At 44.7% G+C, this 22,553-nt stretch overlaps 1 protein-coding gene across 4 annotated transcripts; it reads left to right on the forward strand.

Moving 5' to 3' along the window:
- The first annotated feature begins 203 nt into the window (after nucleotides 1–203).
- LOC119555248 (protein split ends) lies at nucleotides 204–15,400 on the forward strand. Of its 4 annotated transcripts, none has more exons than XM_037866532.1 (10): nucleotides 204–321; nucleotides 1,327–1,460; nucleotides 1,921–2,009; nucleotides 2,077–2,753; nucleotides 2,863–3,090; nucleotides 3,843–5,054; nucleotides 5,777–6,358; nucleotides 6,426–6,550; nucleotides 6,614–10,858; nucleotides 10,915–15,400. In XM_037866532.1, the coding sequence occupies exons 2-10, from the start codon at nucleotides 1,433–1,435 to the stop codon at nucleotides 13,584–13,586; spliced, it is 9,858 nt and encodes a 3,285-aa protein (XP_037722460.1). In that variant the 5' UTR covers nucleotides 204–321; nucleotides 1,327–1,432; the 3' UTR covers nucleotides 13,587–15,400. The 4 variants fall into 4 exon arrangements, 2 of the variants coding, with proteins under 2 accessions (XP_037722460.1, XP_037722461.1); XM_037866533.1 differs by having other exon boundaries at nucleotides 6,221–6,358; nucleotides 10,915–15,399; XR_005219877.1 differs by lacking the exons at nucleotides 5,777–6,358; nucleotides 6,426–6,550; nucleotides 6,614–10,858; nucleotides 10,915–15,400 and having other exon boundaries at nucleotides 2,863–3,460; nucleotides 3,843–3,868; nucleotides 3,939–4,037.
- Nucleotides 15,401–22,553: the final 7,153 nt, after the last annotated feature.

Here is a 22,553-nt window from a genome sequence, read left to right on the forward strand (position 1 = left end):
CCACTCCTCCCTAAATAAAGTTTAAATTTGTTATAATTTACGCGTTAATTCTTAGAATTTTTTTTTTTCATTGCACTCGATTGTGCATATATCGATACCGATAGTTATACTCGATATCAGGAGGCGCTAGTATTTTTTAGCGAGACCGTTCGATGTTTCGGTATTTTTAAGGTATATAAGGAAGAACAAGCATTATAGTTGCGGATTTTTTGAAATGCGGTACTACCACCACTCGCTGAAGAAAATAAAATTAACCAGGAGCGCAAAAAACGCGAATCGCAATTATCTGCGCGAATAGCCAGGCCAACGGGATCGAAAAGGGTTAGCAGAGTGTTCTATTAACTGGCGGCAGTGATTTGTTTACTGCCCGCCGCTGTTGTTGTGAAATAATTAATAATATTTTCGGGCAGATGGAGCCCCTCTGCCTGCGACTGTGTGCGTGCCTTCGCACTCGCGTGTGTGTGTGTGGTGTGTGTGTGCGTGGCTGTGTGTGAAAAAAGAAATTGACGGGGGGAAAGCAGAAAGAAAGGAAGAAAGGCTGGAAAATGGGCGTCTCTAAAGTTAAATGACATTTTCGCACGTAACTGAAAAATATATATACGTGTATTAATAAAAATAAATACACACTGGCCAGCAGGCAAAAAACAGAGGCGGAGAAAAGCCGTCGTTCATCGGTCGCCGCGCGCATGCCCCAAAAATTGGGAGTTGAATCGTAGCTAAATAATTCTTGCATTCCCCCCAATTGAATCCAGATGTTGCACCCCAACATCGCGTGCGTTTGGTGGCCGAAAAAGGGGCAAAATCAACTGGCCAACAGCCGTGTAAATTGCACATTATAATTGCAAAATAATCGAGTGCAGTGTAGTCAAAATAGTAGTGGCCGCATGCGAGAGCGAGACGGCAGGCTAATGTGAAAAAGTGAGCGGTTCGGCTATTGGCCCGTGGCCCTAGTGCCGTCCCGCTCTGGCGCACGCCTTCGCCGCTTGTCGGCTGTCTGTTTTGATTTTCTCTTCGTGAAAATAAGCGCGCGAAAGGGGTGCTCGTGTACTTTCTTTTGACCTACCGTCCACCCACTCGGCCCCCGCCCCCCACACCACCCACCGCCCCCCGGGCTGCACACCTCGCGTGATAAGTGATAAAGCCAGATGTTTGTGTATATATCGCCGCCAAATGTCCCGACACTCACACGCACACACATGTTGCACACATTTCTTCTTTTTTTTTTTCGTCGCTCGCACTTTTTGCCGCCTTTTGACTTTCGGTCGTGTAACTTGAGCCTAATTTGTTAACGCCTGACAACATTCCTTATACATATATTATATACAGCCCGACTTTTGCACATCGAGAGCTACCAAAGAGGCCCAGGAATTGTTTTAGTCACATCTCAAAATCCCGCAGAGGAGCAACGTTTCCAATAAGCAAGCATACATAAATGGTTTCTACTTTTATTGGTCTATTAGGTGAGTTTAAAGGGAAAGTAATGGTAAACACACTGCAAGAAATAGTAACAAGTAGTTCCAGACTGCAGTTAAATTAAACAATTTTTTTTTATCAATAAGTTGTAAAATTTATAATTTCACTTTAAATAAATTTAACATATAACTCTAAACTTGCCTTACTTATTCAAATAAATATTACTAAAATTGATTAAAGTTGACTTAAAGGACTCAATTTTGAGCTAAAAGTAATTTTAAACCAGGTAAACCTTTGGAACTCTGCAGTTTAAACATATTTTTATTTTAACATGAGGTCGAGAAAACAGCCACATGTTACCTTTAACAATGTAGGTTTTAAAAGTACGGAAATGTGCTGATTAAAACTTACCATAAGTTAAAAAACACTTTTAAAAAAGATTAAAAAACCTTACCTACATAAGTAATACAAAAAATAAATAAAAAAAATATTTTCTCTCTTCCGCAGACATTCAATCATGGTGGGAGATACCGTGTATTTCGCATTTCTGTTCATTGTTTAGTTCCGCCTTTGATCTGCCCGACATTGACATCGAGGTAAGTAATTGCCAATACCAAATCTAAGAGAATCCACTTTATAAACCCCAACAAATCCAATCCGCAGGACCTCGAATCGGCGCTGCTCTCCGATGGTACCAGCGATGAGGATCAGGTCGCCCTAGTGCCCGAGTTAATTGTGCGCCTGCTCAAGGGCTGCGATGCGCTACAGTCGGTAGCCAAGGAAATCACACACAGCAACTATCAGATGTTCTTGCGTCGCTTCCTGCGCCAACAGTGTCGCCTGCACCAGACCGAGAATCACTTCGACACGGACATTGACTTCCAGTCGCTGCCCGTGCGCAAGCGCCTGCACATCCTGCACGATCTGTGCCACTTCCGCCTGGACTCGACCGATGTGCAGGTCATCCTCAGCAACCTAGAGGCGGACAGTCTGCGCGTGGAGCCCCTGGGCTACGACGCCAAGAACTCCGGCTACTGGTACTTCTACGGCACGCGGCTCTATCGCGAGGACAAGGCCACCGGCGGAGCGGCAGCCTCCAGTTCGGGATCGGGTTGCGGCGGAGCCTCATCTGGCGGAGCATCGAGCAGCAAGGGCACCGGCAGCAACGGCACCGTCTGGCAGGTCATCTGCTTCACCGAGGAGGACTGGCAGAACTTGGCCGCCAAGTTCAAGACCTCGACGAACGCCAAGGAGCGCGAACTCTTTCACATACTCGATGACAACTTTCTGCCCAAGTTGCCGCAGCTTTTCCGCGAGCGTGAGCGTTTAAGGCGGAGAAAGTGAGTGCAGTTGTTTAAATTAGATAGAATTTTATGCAAGAATGTTATTTAAAACTCATTTACCTTTACAAATTCACATTTTTAATGGTTTTATATTTTTCCTTCCCAGACTTTTGCAAGTGCGCAACTCTAGTCGCATTCGCAACATCGCGGAGTTGAAGGCGCGCCAGGAGGAGGAACGCCTGCGTCGCGAGGAGGAGCGCCAGCGTCGGGAGCGGGAGAATCTCTACCAGGAGCGGCAAAACGCGCAGTGGGTGGCACCGCCGCACCAACAGCAGCAGCAGCAACAACAACAGCAGCAGCAGCAGCAGCAGTCTCAACAGCGAACACGCAGACGGTTAGCACGCCAATGTTCCTAGGACGGCTGACAGAAGCGACGGCCACATCCCACATCCACAATACAGGAACCAAAACCGAAACAGATACATCAAACACATTTGCATACCAAAAGCATCTTTGATTTATGTTTTCAATTGATCTTTTGAGTTGCCGTAATTTTATGATTTGCTGAGCCAAAACACTATTCGCTTGCAATTTGTGTTGCCAAATCAAATCAAATCAAATCAATTCAAATCACCATTAACATCTACGATAAACCCGGGACCAGGATAAGCGGAACGAGGATCAGCACTTAATTTGAGTTTTGACCATCATTTAATTTTGTATAAGGAAGAATTGGTTGGATTTCGTTTTCAAAAAAAAACTCTGTAAGCATGCTTTTTGATATATTTGTACCTAAGTTTATTCAAAGCCAAGTTCTCAGTTTCATCCCATTCACAAGCCACAGACATTGTCAGAATCATATCAAATATCCATTTATTACCAGATTATGATATCGCGAAAATGATCATTAAATTGCATTTTAATCCGCTTAGCCTCACAATTTCTTAGACGTGTCACATGTTTGTTTGGCTACATATTGGAATAAACAAATAACATGATATTGAATCACATTTCATATACGATTTCAGTGCATTATCATCATATCTTCAGACATTAATTCAGAATTAAGTTGATGAAAAATATTTATACTGGCTCTAGCTTATTAATCACATGGTTTGTGTTTCTCTTGTTCCCATTATATTTTAGATCCCAATCAACTTCGACGGCTAGTGGTATTTCAACCTACGCAAGCTCCCTCAGACGAACTACCACAACTAATTCGAGCGAATTTCTGTGCCACAGGGAAACCTTCTGCCTCTCACCAGAAAACGACGAAGACGACGACGACGACGACAACGACGAGGACGAGGCCCTCGACGCGGATCAGCAGTCAGAACAGCAGCAGCAGCAAGAAGATCAGCAGCCAGAGGAGGAGCAGCGGCAGGAACCAGAGGAATTATTAGCTGCCTCAGCAACTGGCGACGATTTTCCCTCTCCAGATACGCCGAATTCGCAAACGCCGGCGGAATTGAAGAGCAAGAGTAGTCACCACCACCACCATCATCATCATCACCACAAAAAGAAAAAGTCGGGCAAGAAGCAGAAGAAGCGACACCATCGAGATAGAGATCGTGAGCGGGACCGCGAGCACCATCATCATCATCGGCGGCGACACAAGCATGCTTCAGAGGCAGAGGAGGGCGAGGACGACAACAATAACCACAACAGCAATAGCAACAGCAACACCAATAGCACCAGCAGCAACAATAGTGCCCAGCCCAAGCGACGAAGAAGTGGTCACCATCAGCCGGAAAGAGCCCAGCCCACTACTTCTCTAAGTCCCGAGGACAAGGAGAACTTCTGTAGGCAGCTGCAACTCTTGGACACCAATTCGGCGGCCATTGCGGTGGCCACGAGCATTGCCGATCTCAGTCTGCCCTCGCCGGTGGCACATGACAGCGAATCGGAGCAGGACGAGCAGCCGGCAGCAGTGGAACCAGAGCCACCATCAGTAGCTTCTTCAATGGCGCCAGCGGCAAATGTGAAGTTGCCCGGCAGGCAGACAAACAATTCGCTGAGTTCGCTGACAGGAAACATATTCATACCGGGAGGAAGCGCCCAACAAACGCAGCAGCAACCATCGCAGCAGCAGCCATCGCAGGAGCCGCAGAGCAGCAGTGGCAGCAGCCACAGCGGCACCAACAACACCGCCAGCACGGTGCGCTCCAAGAAACAGAAGGCTGTGCTCAACAGCAGCGGGAGCAGCAGCACCAGCAAAGTGGCGGACAAGGCGGATCGGAACCTGAGCAAGGCGGAGGCGGGCAAGTCCAAGAAGTCGGCGGCGGGGTCATCGGCGTCCTCATCGTCCAGCAAGGCGGAGCGGAACAGCGGTGCCTACTCGGACAAGAGTGGCGATGAGTAAGTGAGGGTGGAGAGTTTCGATCCCCAGACACAACACAACCGTACTATCTGTTTACTCTCGGCATATTCTTTGATCATTCCTTATGCTTCTGCTTGCTGTTGGAGATGTGGGCATCATGTCATAGATATACGTACATCTTGATTAAGCACAAACCTGGTATCAAAAAGAATCACAAATCATTTTCCTATTTAAGTTAACAATTTTCCTGAAAATACATACTAAAAACTTACGACAGGGCTTTCAAATCTGATTAATTATAATACCTATTAACTCTATAAAATTAAATTGCAAACTTGACTAATAAAACATTAACAAGACACTTAACAAAATTTGGAAAATACTTAATCAAGGTATAATTGTATCTTTCATGCATAAGCATTCATGATGCTCAACTCTGTATTGTTGTTGATTTTGATTATTGAGTTTGGGCCCTTTGCTGTGGTCTCGGTTTCATTTCAATTACATTATTTTCTCTTCCCTAAGTTGTAATTCAAAATTCGTAACCACTCTCTTGAGTTCCATTTAAATCTATAGGCCATTGCATGTTGTCGGCTCCTTTCAACCACACACCCATCAAATTGTATATAATATGATCAATTGATTAACATATTTATCATTGTTATTGTAAACTTTTGTACCCACCCGCAAAAACAAACGAAAAACATTCCGACTGTTGTTCATCAAAAACCCAAAAAAAAAAAACCCCGTCAAATTGTAGCCATGTAAATAGTAGCAACCGTAGCACCACCAACAACAACAGCAGCCTTAACAACAACAACCATAAGCACGCGTCGCACCACAGTCACAACAACAACAACAACAACAACAACAACAGCCATTCAACGACGGCATCGGCTACAACAACAGCAACAACGACAACGTCGCAGGGATATCATAATAATTCGAATTACAATCATAATAATCAGAATAACCACAGCCACCAAAACTCCCACTCACACCACACCCACCATTATCACCATACCACTAATATTTACAGTAACAGCAAACATAAATCCAAATCGCACCACTCCCTAACCCATATCAACAACAACAACAATAATAATCACACAACAAATGCAACAAGCACCTCACAACAACACTACCCAGTAACCACAAACAACAATTCAACGTACAACTCCTCCAATCATGCGAATATTCTTAGCTTCACCGAAACGGAGGAGGTCCTGCAAATCGGAATGCACAAGGTGCTCGTCTACGTGAAGAACCATCGGGATGCCTGGCCATTTGTGGATCCCGTCGATGAGGATATAGCGCCGCGCTATTACTCGATCATCAGGAGGTGGGTGCTATTATTCTATTATAAAGAAATATAATTTCTAATTAGATAAATGTATTTTTTTCTGCAGACCCATGGACCTTTTGAAGATGGAGGACAAGCTGGACAGCGGGGAATATCACAAATTCAATGAATTCCGCAACGACTTTCGCTTGATTGTCAACAACTGCAGATTATACAATGGGCACAATAATGGTAAAATTCACTTTTAAGACAAAATTTGAGTTTTAAATTAAAGTACTCACATTTTTATTGCAGAATACACTGAGATGGTTAACAATCTGCAGGATGCTTTCGAGAAGGCCACCAAAAAATACTTTGATAATCTCTCCGACGACGAGGACGATGATCCCAATCTGAGCTATCCCGCCGCCGACTCCAAAATGAATGTGTTTCGCGAGAAGTACTTCAGCAAGAAGGCCAAGGAGGAGACGGAGAAGGATGCGCCGGGTCGTGTGGAAAGCAGCGCCGACGAGGATCTCAACGAGATCGAAGCGGAGGCACCTCAAAAAGCCCTAAAACGCAAGCGTAAGGAAAAAGACAAAAGACGCAAAAAGAAGACCAAGAGTAAGGCGGATCTGGAAACGGATGATGAGGATTTGGAGATCGAACGGGAACCAACGCCTCCACCTCCACCACCTCCCCCGCCAGCAAGCAAGAAAAGCAAATCGGGCAAGGTGGCCAAGGAAAAGGAAAAAGATAAGGAACGAGAGAAAGATAAGGAGAAGGACAAGGACAAGGAGACAACTTCATCTAAGCGGGGACGTAAGACCAAGGGCGAAAAGTCCTCTTCAAAACCCAGCAAACAGCAGCAAAAGACCAAAAAGGGCGCCAAGAAGTCGGCGCCCGAATCGGACCTGGAATCGGATCCAAGCGATAGCCGCGGGAGCGATGATTACAGCGATGATGAACACATATCGTTGGCCAAAACCAAATCGCTGATTAAGCCCACAGCCCGAACGATAGCGGCACAGAAGAAAAAATCTGTGCCTGCTGAGTCCAAAGTAAAGATGCCCACGCCAGTCAAACGCCAGGTGAAAGGCAAGGGCAAGGGTGGACGCAAGGTAAAGGACGACTCACTGGACAGCGAGCTGTCTGATGTGGACGTTAAGAAACAGCTGCCACCAACGGCAGCTGCTGCTCTAGCCGAATCCGCCGCCGACCTGGAAGAAGATGCAGATGATCAGCCTGCGCGGGAAGACGATGATGAGGACAGCTCGCGGTCTCGCAGCATGTCCCCTTTCAAGGTTGATCTCCACAAGAAATACTCAAAAAGTGCCCTTAACGATGATCTCTCCGAGCTGCTGACCACCGTAAAAAAGGTTCCCACAGCGGAAACCACTAAGCTAAGTGCCCGGCATCAGGATGAAGCGAATGCGGATAAGGAGAGATCTTCCCGAGAGTCTGACGGGGACTTTAAATCCCTGAGCAGCAGTCGGGCCAGCTCCGAAGAGCGTCCGCCGGTGGCAAAAAAAGGGAAAAAGGTGGAGAACTCGAAAAAGGAGAAAGAAAAGAAGAGCAGGGATAAGGACAAAGATAAGGATAGGGATAAGGATAAGGATAAGGACACAAATAAGGATAAGGATAAGGACAAAGATAAGGATAAGGACAAGGACAAGGAGAAATCCCGCAGCGCCAAGCAGAAGAAGGGCAAGGAGGATTCCCCAGTCTCGGCAGCCGCCGCTACAGTCGCAGCCGAGCAGGCTGAACTAGAGATGCTGCTGCCTTTTATGGACAAGTACGATGTGATCAAGTTCCGACGTAGTCGTGCCGCCCTTAGTGGCTCCAGTGCCTCCAACTCGATAGCTCCCTCCGAGGACTCCAAGCCAGCAAGCACCAAGAGCAGTAGGGAGAGCAAAAAACCCGCTGCGAAGCGGGAAAAGTCGCCCGATCCTGTGGAACACAAGCGCGGGCGGAAGAGCAAAGACCAAAAGCGATCAAAGGAGTCGGATAAGCCTGAAAAACCTGAAAAAGCCTCGAAAGTCGACTCCGAGAAACAGGCCGAAAAGTCAAAGAAAAAGGAGGAGCAACCCAAAGCGGCGGAAAAACCTCCAAGAGAAAAATCGCCTGCACCGGTAGCTCCTTCAGAAACCATAAAAGAACCTCCAGCCCCAACTCCCGCACCACCCACACCAGCGCCCAGTAAGACAAAGGAAGCCCCAAGTAAAACGGCAGCTAAGAAAAGAGCCGACAAACAAATGCCGCCGCCTCCGAAGCCTGCCGATAAACCAAGTGAAAAAGGGTCTGGCAAGAAAGCTTCCAGCAAAAAGGCAGCCCAAAAGGCAGCGGGCCAACCGCAAACAAACAATAACACAAATCTCGAAGCATTGGATGTTGAAACAGAACAGACACTCAAAGACATAAATCGTTGGCTGGAGCACACGCCTCGGTTTACAGAGTTTAGTTCGGCTAGCAATTCACCATCTCGATATAATCTGTTGGATGACTTCGACTCCGGAATCGGTAGTAAACTGGATGCGGCCGATTTTCGACGACCAGTGGCATTGGCTGCTCCAAAAGCGGAGCTGGTGCCAACCAAATTGGCAGAGGCTCTCAATGAACTGGTGAGCGAACCAAAGGAGGCAGCCAGCAAATCGGAATCGGAATCAGTGGCCCCCACGCCGAGCAGTGTGAGCAGCAGCTGTGGAACTCCACCGCATTCAATGCATTCTGGGAACTCCATTGGAAGCACCTCCGCCACTGCGGCCTCCAGTTCGAATTGTTCTAATAATTCGATGCCCACTCCCTTACCCGTAGCAGCTCCTCCGACGCCAACGCCTGCTCCTCCACCACTGCTCCCAATTCCCAAACCAAAGGAGCCGAGTACCACCCAACTCATCCTCAATCCACCACCGCCGCCTCACATCAAACAGCAGCTGGCAAAGGAGGCCAAGCGCAAGTCCCTGAAAGAAAAGCAGGCTGCCCAAGCGGCCCAAGCTCAGCAGGTGAAAGCCAAGACGAATGTGATGAGGACAATCGAACGGCTCCAACCAGGCAAGGCAAAGGGAAATCTCTTGCAGAATGTAGCTGGCAAGTCAACGGAGGAGAGTGGAGATTCTCACTGTGGTGCAAATCCAGTTGCCACCAAGGTCAAGGAGCTGAAGAATGCTCTCATCACGGAAACATGTGAGGGAGCACCCAAACTAAGTTTGGGTACGGTTCTTAAAACACAGGACTTTACATTGGGGAAAAGCCTTGAGGAAATGTCAGGAAAGAAAGCTACAGATGAAGATGATAGTCCAAATGAGGAAACCAAATCGGAGAATCCGTCGACTCCCACTACACCAAACAAGGAGCCACCGAAACCATTTGAAGCTCTTCTCGAACTCAGCAAAATTGGCAAACCCTCAGAGACGTCGAAAACCGAAGCAAGCCAAAAGGAAAAGCCCAATCTCAGCGCCTGGCTAAAAGCTTTCGGTGGTCCAAAGGTAAGCAAAAAGTCCGAGGAGGAGGACAAGCAACTGACGGCTTCCCAGGATCTTCAAGCTGATGCAAAGGTGGCCCCGCCAGCTCATTCGCCTGCTGGGGATAACTTCTCCCTGCCAACGGTGATGCGCCAAAGGAAACCTAGCACCGGCAGCACGAATTCAGAGAGAAGTTCCTTTAGCCAGGATCCTGATTCCCCAAGAATAGCCATCGATGAGCGCTATGGATCCTATGCAGCTGGCTCCTATACTTCCCCCATTGGTGCCTCACCCATTGGAGCATCTCCCATTATGGTATCACCCAAGCCCAATGATGATATGGGAAAGCCAGCCTCTCCTTATCCCCTCAATGGAGCCATCAAAGTGGGTTTCTACCAGGATACCACGACCAAGAGCAGTCCGGACAAGAGCTGCAGTCCCAGGGAGATGAATTCTCCATATCCCCAGTACTCCCAGCATATCTACTCCTCCGCCTCGTCGCCTAATGTGTCCACCCCGGATATGAGTGGAACATCACCTTATGGAGGTGGAAACAGCTACAATCCTTCGGGCTCTGAGGCGTCCAAGACCCCGGCCTACTCTTCCACATCCCCGCTTCCAATTTACGACCAATACAAGCAGCCACGCTCCCAGGAATCGGATTACAATTCGTCGATGAGTCCGAGCACCCCGAACCCACATTCACCCTACCAACAGCCCCAGAGTTCTCCGTACACCACCCCGCAGCAATCGCAATCGACGCACCCGTCGCCATATCATGGCCAGTCGCCGTACCACCAGCAGCAGCACTCACCATATCATCCACCCGCCGCTCAGCAGCAGCAGCAACAGCAATCCTCGCAGCCTTCACACAGTCCGGCGTCCCATCAGCAGGCTCTCAGTCCCATGCATAGTGTGGAATCGCCTGCCTCCTCGGCAGCAACGCAACCACCCACGCCGCTGGCTCAGTCACCGGCGGAGCAGCAGCACTCGCCGTATCAGCAGCCCGTGCTGTCACCTTACCAGCAACCCCAGCAACAGGTGCAGCCGCCCGTTGTTCCGCCAGTACAACCTGCAACAGGTGCCGTGGCTTCAACACGTAAGTGTTTATTTGTCTAACAATTCATACCCATACTGAAACCTTCTTTATTCCAGCTCTGAGCAACAATGGTTATGGGTCCACTCATGATAGCTACCAGCAACTTCAGCAGCAACAGCGATCCTTGTATAACCCAGCCACTTTGATTAATCCTCTGCCGACTGCTGCTTCTTCAGCCGCCTCAATAACGAAGCCCAATAATGACTGGAGTCTGAATCGCAGCCTGTTGCCCCCGAGTATAACCAATACTGTAAACCAGGCCACACAGCAGCAGCAGCAGCAGCAAGCTGGCCAATTACAGCAACAGCCACAAATGCAACAGGCAACGCAGCAACAGTTGCAGGCAACAAGCCAACAGCAGCAGCAATTGCAATCAACACCGCCCCAACAGCAACAACAGTTGCAAACACCACAGCAACAGCAACAATTGCAAGCACCTCAGCAACAACAGCAGCAATTACAGGCACCACAACAACAGCAGCAACAGTTGCAGACATCTCAGCAACAGCAGACACAGCAGCAACAACAACAACAACAGGTGCTGGGCCATCAGCAGCAGCATAAGCCGAAATATCCAACCTATGCGCAATACCAGTCTACTAATGCCGCAGCTAATGCAGCAGCCGCTGCAGATGCAGTGGATACTTTGCAACAACAACAACAGCAACAGCAGCAGCAACAAAAGATAGTGCCGCCCACGTATGGCAGTGATATGGCCACATTTATGCAGCAAATGCAGCAGCCTCCCAAAACAGACACCCTGATAAATCCACTAAAACGACCTGGAGAGGAAATTGGTATGGATTACAGTGGAAATGCGGCGAACAAAATGCCGAAAATAGACGAGACTCCTGCTCAGCAACCGCAATTGCAGCAGCAACAACAACAGCAGCAACAAACCCAGAACCAAACGCAATCCCTGCTTAACAAGCAACAGCAAATGTTTAATAGTTTCCTCGGTTCCATGGCTTTCGGAAAACCAATAGGAAACATTGCACCGGATAAGGCATTTGAAATGTACAACCGAGCGGCGGCCATGGGTTTCCCCAAGGACTTTGCCAAGGACAACAGTTGTCAGCTGCAGCAGCAACAGCAACAGCAGCAGTCGCCACAAGTTGCCACAAACAAGCAGCAGACAAATCAGCAGACGCAGCCACAGCCTCAACAGCAATCCCAGCAGACGCAGCCACATCTAACACAGCTTCAGGCGGCTCTTAGTCAAAGCTACCAACAACCACAGCAGCAGCAGCAAACGCAGGCCCAAAAGTTACCGCAGCAGCAGCAGCAACAACAGCAACAGTCGCAACAACTTAACTACCAGCAACAGCAAGCGCAGCTTAACCACAACTATACCGCACAGCAGCAGCAAGCAGCAGTGCCGGACAAACCGCCCTCAACGCAGTCCAGTGTTGCTGCTGCTGTGAGCGGCGACATGAGCAGCAATATGATTAACCTGCCCTCGACCGCCCACCAGCATCATCTCAGCCAGACGCACCACCTGGCCGCCTACAACAAACCCACGCCGCCTCCCCCCCAAACCTACAGCAATCCCTTGATGCAATCCATGCTGGGCTATGCGGGAAACTATTTCGACAAGACCATGCCGCCGGCAGCTCATATGTACAGTGCCTCAAGTTCCGCGGCCACGGCTTATGGGAACCCGGCGCAGCAGCTGCCGGGTAACTATGTTCCCGGCAACAACAATCCTGCTCACCAGCAGCAGCAGCCGCCACAACAGCAGCAAGCTCCTGCAGTTGCCCCAGCTGAAGTCAAAGCTCCAGCGAAAAGGGGAAGAAAGAAGAAGGCAGCCACAATTGCAGCAGAAGCAGCGGCTGCGGCAGCCAAGCAGCAGCAACAACAGCAGCAGCAGGCCCAACAGCAGCAACAGGTGGCCGCCCAGCAGCAGCATCAGCAGCAGCAACAAGTGGCAGCCCAGCAGCAGCAGCAGCAACAACAAGTGGCCGCCCAACAGCAGCAGCAGCACCAAGCCATGCCGCAATATAATATGCCGCAGTCGGTGGCCTCCGTTTCTGCCGCTGTTGCCACCAATAATCAGCTGCAGGCGCATGCGCAGGCGCTGCACCAAGGCTTCCAATTGTATGCGGGTCTTAAGTCCGGAGGAGTATCGTCGCCAGTGGGCAGCTCAGCAGCCACGCCGGCAACTAGTGGGACCACCAGCAATCAGACGGCGGCCGATGCGGCAGCCATTTCATTGAAAACATCAACAGGTGGAATGGTTCCAGGGAGTGCCTTTAACTTTGCGCCTACACCAGGAGCTCTGGGCTTGTACGGAGACCAAGCAGCGGCAGCTAGCAGTTATCTGGATCAATTCAGAGACGCCCCAAATCCATACTATATGCCACCAGCGCCAGCACACAGTGGAGCGTCTTCGAATCCAAGTGGGAATGCAGCGGATAAGAGTCAAAACCCACTGAACTCGGCAGCCGGATCGTATCCCTTCCTGGCGGCGGCACATCCTTCCTCGCGGGCAGCGGCTGCTGCGGCTGCTTATCCGTTTGCAGATGCCAACTCGCAGCTGTATCAGCAGTACCTGCGGCGTGATGACTTCCACACGCGAATGATCTTCAACCAAAGTCTGCTGGGTGGGCCAGCAGCGGCGGCGGCGGCAGCTGGATATGGACAGCCACCACCGCCTCCATCCGTCTATCAGCGCGCCGCATTGGGCATGCCCAAGCCGTATGATATAAACCGGCAGTCATGGTTTTAGCAGTACGCCAGTGCCGCCAACGTGGATCTCCAAGGAGACGACCTGACGGGGGCGGCAACTGGAACAGCATCGGGATCAGCGGCAGCTTCAGCTTCGACAGCGGCCACACAGCGATGAGATCAAAGGAGCCCACAGGCTTAGAAAGGTTTCAAGTACACACACTAATTGGTTCCAAAGAGGTTAACAAACACCAGGGTTTTTTCGGCGGAATTTTAGAAGATATTCTATTTTTTTATTTATGCCCAAGTGTTAAACTAGTTTTTGCGCTTGAAGAAATTGAAAGTTTGGCAATAGTCTTCAGTTATAAAACCTTTTTAGTTTAGAGTGGTCCAAAGTGGTCCACGTTTTCTTAGAAAACCAACCTGTTTCCAGCAAGAAGCTGAATTTCCGTTGTATGTACAAGTGAAGTAATCTTCTGGAGGCGTGATTGTTTTGTACTGATATATGATATTCATTTGCGAGACTCGAATTCCACTGCCCGCACCCTCTGGCTTTCCCGCGATTTTCAATATTTCGTATTCTATAAACATTTTTTTTGTGCAATGTTTCCTTTTGACTGGAGTTGCGCCCTGGACTTTGGCCACGCCTAATTAGCAAGTTTGTTGGTCTTTAGTTGATAACTCTTGATAGTTTTTAGGTTTTAAGTCTTTTGTTAATGACAATTAATTTTAATCGGTGTAGCTAATTAGGCCTCTAATCTATTTTAATTGAACTTAATTTGTTTTAAATGCTTAACAAAAGAAACTAAGCAGAAAAGCGAAAGAGAAGTAATGAAAAAATTCAAAGAATTACTCTAAAGCCCCCCCTGACTATAATTAGATTTTAGTTTTTCCAGAATTTAACTCGTAACTATAGAACTCGTGTAAATTAACTACGATTATTAATTTTATTACTATGACTATTATAACTATTATCGATTCGTGATGCGGGCGATTTGTTGAAATATTTATTAATCCAACTAAACAAAGAGATTCGCAACACAACTAAAGCTAAAAACAAAACACTTTTAGTTTGTAGAACGCCAAGCAGATGTATAAATTTTTGTTAAATATGCTAAGGAAAGAGAACGGTTTAATCATTAAGCCCCCTCATCAAGTAAAATAAACCCATGTCAACCCACAGAGCTCACATATGTGCAACATTCCGCCTCAGTCCTTCATCCTCACCCATATCCCAAAATCGAAAAAAACAAAAAACATTTGCTGTACATACAAGAAGAACAAAAACAGACATGTAAAAACTTTTCTCGTTTTTACACATCTCAAATTGTAGCTTTAAACGATGTAAAAATCGATATAGATTTGACGAAAAGCAAAACAATTGAATATGAAATATGAATAAAAAAGTGTCTTAGTCGCTATTAAAAGCGAACAGAGCAGATGAAACGAGAAAGAAACGCATTAAACGAGCGCCCATAATATTATTAATAAATAAATATATATATATATTATATAGTGAAAACAATAAACAAGAGAACCCGTATTCAGTTAAGTTGTTAAAGCTTTCGTTTTGCAAACGTAAATTTTAAATTTAATTACGATAACATAGTTGATAAACCACAAATGGAAGAGCAGCGATAAGAGATTGCGAAGAGACGGTACCTAGAGCATAAAAGAGCAGCAACAAACATATTTAAAGAACCACAAGCTAAATATTATATTAATAATGAATATATATACATAAATTATATATATATATATATACACAAACATATATATTATATGCAGTAAGTGCAGAGAGTGCACATTATACATAAATCTGTATGTATAGGCCACGGCAGCAGCAACAACAAGAGTAAATTACAATAAAGAATTCTATTGCATATTGTACGAAAAAAAAAGAAAATCCAAAAGAAGCCGTGTTTCGAATCAAGGCGATAATTTCGCCCAACAATTATTATGCAATTTGAGGCTCTCGACACGGCACGCGTTCATTTGCATACAATTGCGGCCCGGACTGCGACTGCTGCCCTTCACCAGCTGGCATTCCCAGTTTCCAATTCACAGTTCCCAGACTGCAATTGCAGACAGCTGTGCTTGATTACAGATCGAGAGGTATATGCTATATAGCCTATGGCATATAGCTCGGCTCCATCGATCATCTGTGCAGGTCTTCTAGAACGGCACGAAGTCGGGAAGCTGGTTGCCAGTGCAAAGGCTTTCGAATCGCATTGCTGAAAGCAATTGATCAGATTTAATTATCAGCGGACCGGCGATTACAGCATTTTCTTGAAGTGGAGTGGAATGACATGCGGCGGCGGGGTTATGCCAGAAATCTTGACTCTTCGAGAGGGCAAAAAACACAAGCGGGGTGAGAGGTCAAAACTCCGGCGATGACGTGTTGCAAAGCAGGTTAAGGAAAAACACCCAATTACCCCGAACATGCCGCTAATTAAATATAAAAATCTTTACCCAAAACACAATGCGTGACTAATGCAACCCGTAGCCCCAGTTCTGTTCCAATGCCCTCTTCCTTGGGTTTATCCGGCAATTAGCGCGAGCCCATTACATTGGTTTTCAACACCCATTAGAAATACGTCGTAATCTATATACCAAAGATAGCCTTTGAGTCATTGGATCTATTTATAAATTGTATCAAGTTCTTGTGATTAATGATCTCTGAACCGCTTTGTTTGCCGGTGGTAAGCGAAATTTTCATCCGGTTAGAACCTGTTGATTTGATTTTTACATTTATAACAATTGTGCATGTTAATTGGTTTATTCACCAGGCACCAGCGATCGAAACGGTTTGAAAATGTATGGAAATTAAAGCAAACACAGCACCAAAAAAGGGGAAAAAAATCAAGTCAAACCGGCGGGCAAACATTAAAATTTATAATGAAATGCAAGCGTGCATAATAAATGCGAGAATATTTAAATTGCAATTTGTTAATTAAATGCCGGCAGTTGCGTAACGATTGTTTAAGCTTTGTGCGCGAAATTCTTTCGATGTTATTGACACGCAATCATTTGGCTCTGCCTTTGTCGATTAACCTGAGAATTTCAGATATTCAGATTCAGATTCAGATATTGAGGTATTCTAATTGGCCGAAAATAGGCGTGGCAAGCCGTACATGGTCCGTCATTGTGTGTAGTCACGCTGCGATTTTCACCTGCCGGCAAGCGGAGGCATTCTAAAACAGCCTCCGGCTGGAGATTTATGTGTTGCATTGTTGCATAATTTACGAGCTCGTCGCTGGAGTTGAAACTAAGCAAATAGTACATAATAATCATGTTGGAAGAGCAGAAAAAAAAGGAAAACATTAAAACAATATTGTGCGTCGTCGTTACGTTGGTGACCAAAAAGGTCATTCAGTTTATGCAGTCGTACCCGTAATTGTTGCTATGGCGTTAAGGCTTTTTACTCCGTTCTATAAGCTAGGTACATACTATTTATAATATCAGTTATAGCCGTAATTTTGTTACTCTGTGATCGAACAGAACGTGCTATGTAATTGGTTATATCAGCTGGGTGAAGGTGGTTGGGGTATTTCAAGTAGATTAGAGATATAATTCTAGCTCGCAAGAAATTTATTTTATTAAACTATAATTTGTGTAGAGCTATCTTAATTTAATTTAAAAAGTTCTAGATAAATATACAAAAATTAGGCTTGTAAAAATAAAATTCTTGATTACTTTTTACACCTAAGATATTTTCTAATAGCTCCTGAAAGATTACTCATAACAAATGAACGTTACCATATAATTAAATTTGATTTGTAGTCTAATTAAATATGATTGAAGAATTTTTTAAAATGGTTTAAGCCTCTTAATTTCTTTATAGACAAACTTTAATTCTGTTCCTCTCTGTTATTATTTTTAATTAGTTTCCTTCTCCTGAAAAGTTCCTATAGAGAATACTGCCAATCAACAGACAATTAAATAACATTTCACGATCGCCTCTTTAGGGCATCGTGTAATCACCGTCACAAATGGTTCTTGGCTGGTGTAATTATTATATTACATCTGCGTAATGGGCACGTAATGTGCAAATAACATGCAATCAGTTTGGCGAGTCGCTTAGTCAGCCAGCATTGGTTTATCACACATAACGCGCCTTTTACTTTCTAAATTTAAATGGCAAGCCTTGCACCGATCCCCCGTTCAAGTTGCAAGAATCTCCTTAGTCGGTTAGTCAGTGAGTTACTTGGACTTCCGTTTGTGAATCAACTGGGAGAAAGATATCCGCGCAATTAATGCGAACAAATCAAATTAAATCGAACTTAAAAATAGCGTTCCCTTGGCCGCCGTTCATTGAACCTGTGCCTCTGGATTGTATCTCTTTTTTTTTCGGAGCTGCCGGCCTTAGTTGTCGATATGTTTGTGGTTTGCCATTAAGACAATGCTTTATAGAGGGTGCGGTTTGAACTTGGCCTTTGAATGAGCGATTATACGAGTGGCTTGTGTATTTGCCTATGCTTTATGGCCGATAGTTAGTTACTTAGTTAATGTAATACAGATCTCGCCCTGTCATCTTTGAGATACCTATTAGATAATCACCGATCGCAACATTGTTGGGCCACGCTTCGATGATTAATGGATCATTAGAAGAGGATTATGTGGTTGTTGGGTTCGAGATCACGTAGTCTCATAAAATTTACATTGCCGTTTACACGATAATGCCAACGTCGCACACTAACTCATATTTAAGCGTTTCCGACATAATCAAAAGACTTAAGCGACGAACGCGACTTCCTGCACAGGTGGCAACCATAACCAAAACCAAAAAACCAAATCCGAAACCCAAACCGAAACCAACCTGCGCAGCATTCAAGTTCAATGGAATTTTCGTGCACGCGCCGCTCAGCCAAGCGGGGAATTTAAATTTAAATTTAGAATGCAATGGCAGCTGATTAAATATTGCATTACATAAAATGCAAAGCCAACAAATGAGCTCACCCCAACGTCGACTCATGACACTTGTCGCTAATTAGTCGCCACTTTTCACCCTCGTTTAAGCATTGAAAGTACTATATCTTAGTATCTTAGTACCTTGGTGCAACCGCCTGCTAAAACATCATCGCAGCTGGTCTAATGAAATTGTTACTAGTTGTTTTTATGGCCAGCTGCTCGATTGAATCGTAATTTATGTTAATATACAGGAGCCCACTGGCAAACACCTCCGATTCGAACACAAAAAGGCCTTAGAAAGTGCCTGACCTTCGTGTTGGGTCTCTCAAGTAATTGGCCAAGAATTTCGTATTGCTCGCCTTGACAGCTTGAGGCGAGAATTTTTCGGGCTGGATTTCCATAGCATGACATTCTCAACAAATAACAAACGGTAGCCAAACAAAACAGGGCGTTAAGTGGAGCATATTTAGCGAATTATGCTAAATAGGGTTTGGGGAAAACCAGTTTTTAAGGCAAGAAACCCAAACCGAAACAAAACTGTCAAATCATTCGTTGGGCGACTGCCTTACCATTGTGAAAATAGTCGTCAATAGAACATTTCCTAGGAAATAACCCGCGAAGAAGATCTTATGCAAATCCCCCAGAAAGTCCAGATCTTCTGCGCTAGACCAACCGCAGTATTTCCGATTTGGAAATTAGCACGAACAAAAAAAGTGCGAGAACCAAATCAGAATGTTGATCTCGCGCGAAAAAACCCCTTGTAACTGGGAAAAATATCCACTTTTTGAAAGTATCTGATTGGCCGTGACTCAGATAGCAGCAGTAGTATTAACACTCGATCTTGACGCAAGTGCGTTTGGGGAAGACCAAGTCGAGTCAGCCGACTGGCTTTTGTGGCACAGACAAGCCATCAATTAGCAGGTGACTCCTTTTCGGCCTTAATGGCTGCACCTGGCTTCGGTTGAGGGAATCCACATCTCTTTAAAGCAGAATTTTGTGAGATTGTGATTTACATTTTGGAAAGCGTATCAAAAACAGAGACAGGCACTTGTGAAATGAAAAGCCAACGGTGGTGGTGGTGGGCTTCCGTTTTCTGTTTTTGTTCGAAGCCCACCTGTCATTTCCAGGTGTGTCTATTGATTTTTGAGCTGACCAACCCCCTGCTAAGCGGGTCAAGTGTTGGGCCAGAGAAAAACATTTTCGAGTGGCCAAAAGGGCCCGTCATTGTCATTGGCATCATTTAATCGGTGCATTAAACAATCATATGCATACCAAGTATATATATTAATTTAAACACCTTACATATATGGGAGTGCAAAATCTTCCGCGCTTCTTGGGCACTTTAATTTTAACTTTCTTTGTGTGGTATCGCGACGCTTTGTTCAACTTTAGCCGAATTTTTACGACAATGTGATAATAATGAAAATATACATACCTGAGAAAAGCTACTTTTTACCGATTATTTTTGGGGGCTCGTTCCGATACACAACGTCTGGTGATTAAGTTGGTGTTTATTTTTGCTCCACTGCGTGGAACACGCCTTGGAAATGTTTTGGAACACATTCACGGTTAAGTAAGGCAAAGTCGTTAAAATCAACGGCGATAAGCTAAATATAAAGTTGTGATTGGCAGCAGGGAACACGAGCGGTGGTCCTGGTCAGAATTTGAAAACCCCCTCCTCTGATGAAAAACAAAAAACACCATTCTCGAACTGTCCAGGAAAAGTATTCATCATCAAATTGCAGCCGTGCTAAATGACTTAATTTAATGAGTAGTTTAGTATGCCAGACTCATCAAGAAATTATTTTAAAAGCGCACTCAATCTTCCATAATTGATTGAAGGAAAGCCCCAGACCCCTGAATAGTTTCAATTCCCACGAAATCTTTAATTAATCTTAATCATGAAGTTGGCTCAATTTAATAGCCAATTTGGTGCGTGGGTCCTGGCCAAGAAAACCCCCGCTGCAGTGAGTCTGGGATTTTTTAAACATGTTTTTTGTTTGCCGCACGTGACGCAAAAAATAAACAGAAAAACAGTCAACAACAAAAATGGTAAAAAACAAACCAAAACAAACACAAAAAACGAAATGCGAACGAGGCGCGCGGCTATTTTGCATATTCAAATGAACAATTTTACTGCTAAATGCGGGCAATAAAAACACAGCATCGGCCCCACGAACCGGCGTCATCTTTGGCCCCCAGGTGAATCAGCCGTAAACGAGTTGATCTTAGAAAGCGGAGAGATCCCCCTCCCCCCGCCGTCGAACTTCGGTTTCCAAGCACGTGATTGACATATCATCGCCAACTTGGTGGACTCCCCCTTTCCGACGACAGCTCATCGACATGGCTAATACTACATGCCGATACGATCGATTTGGGAAAGCAAAACCTCAATATTATACAATAATTAGCAACAAAAATGATTGCCATTCGTAATTAATGCACATAATTGCTGGGCCAGATTGGTGCCGTAGAATGTGGCTTAGTAGAATGGAATAAAAAAATGGAAATGAAAAAAATTAAGCATTTTTGAAATGGACTCGTAATTGTATTATTAATTGCGCTTAATTGAATTATGAATAATATTTATTTGCTCCGTAGGAAGTGCGCTGGTACAGTCCTCGCACAGATTTGTATTCTCGGAAGTCCCCAGCAAGGGCAACCAACGAGGGCTGGGAAATTCAGTTCCAAGTGGATCGCAAGGCTGCAAGATCGTGCGATCCGGAGACGGGGAAATAAGCGATCCAGAGCGGAAGGTCGGGAAAACTCTAGATGCGGTTTCTGGTTTATATTCAATACGTACTACTACTCCATTCTCTTGAAAAATATCATATTTTCAAAATTTGTATTAGATTATATATTATTATATAATAAATTTTAATACTATTGTACTGTTATTAAAATTTTGTGAGCTAAATTCAGGCATTTATTTTTTAGCTGTCTTTAATATTCTAATATTTTTTAAAGCTTGTTCTTTAAAGAAAACATCAACCTAATTTATTTCATTGTAAAAAATGTATTTTTATTATTTTAATTAAATTTAATCTGAAAGGTTTACCAACCTTCTAAATTCTTCTAAGCAGTAATAGTTATATTCACATTTTTGATCAATAAAAATTATAGATCTTGTTGACCAAACATTCCTCTTTATTTATAGCCACCTGATTAATTTTGAGTAATTTTTAAAAAGCGTTTTTGGTTTTTGCCAATTTTTTTTAATTTGCTTTTCTTAATTTCTTCGTAAAAAATATTTTGAAAGTGATTCAACAAATGGATCTTTCCACTTTAAAATGAATCCCCCTGTTTACCCAAGTTTTTATCGTCTTCATGCATAATTCAAAGATTTTAAACCAAACTTTGTTATTAACATATCAATTAATTCTTACGTTCTTTGCTTTCCACTCTAGTTCTCAGTTTCATACAAATGGCCAACAGGAACTGCTTTCCCCGGATTTTATGAAAACTTTTTAGCATTTCATGCCGACAATTATGATTGATGGAATGGATACAAAAGGAAACTGTACTTCGATATTCCCATTTAAGGCAAAATAGTGGACTACGTGACCGAGGCAAACATAAACACATTATTTTAATAGAACAATGAATGTGTGTGGCACAGTAAAAACTGAATACAATCCGAAAAGGTCGTTTCCAACGTTTGCCGCCTGTGAAATTTTTAATTATAGAATCTAATTTGTTTGAACACTCTTTTATCTTGATGATTGATCATTAGGTCTATGAAAAAGCCAAAACATAATATAAACGAAAAGAAAAAAGTAAATCCGTCTTATGTAACAAAACTTAAAAATTGCAAAAGCCAATATCATCGACCTTCAAGCGCGAGCCAAATTCAGTTCTCAAAGGAGCCATTTCAAATTTTTTTGTAGCAAACAATTAAACATTATTTAATGGGCGGGAGGTGGAGATATAAACAGCAAGGGAGGCGGGAATCGCCTATTTAGACTGTTTTACTGATTATGGTTTGATCATGAGACTTCAATAAAACAAACAAACTGGTTGGCCAAGTGCGAGGGGAAAGAGTTTTAGATGGGGAGATCGCTTAGGAGCTAGTCAACCGTTAAAAGGTTCACGGCCAAGGACAAGGAAATCCCAGTGA

The sequence above is a fragment of the Drosophila subpulchrella genome, chromosome 3L, assembly GCF_014743375.2.
Source record: "Drosophila subpulchrella strain 33 F10 #4 breed RU33 chromosome 3L, RU_Dsub_v1.1 Primary Assembly, whole genome shotgun sequence".
Classification (NCBI taxonomy): Eukaryota; Metazoa; Arthropoda; class Insecta; order Diptera; family Drosophilidae; genus Drosophila; species Drosophila subpulchrella.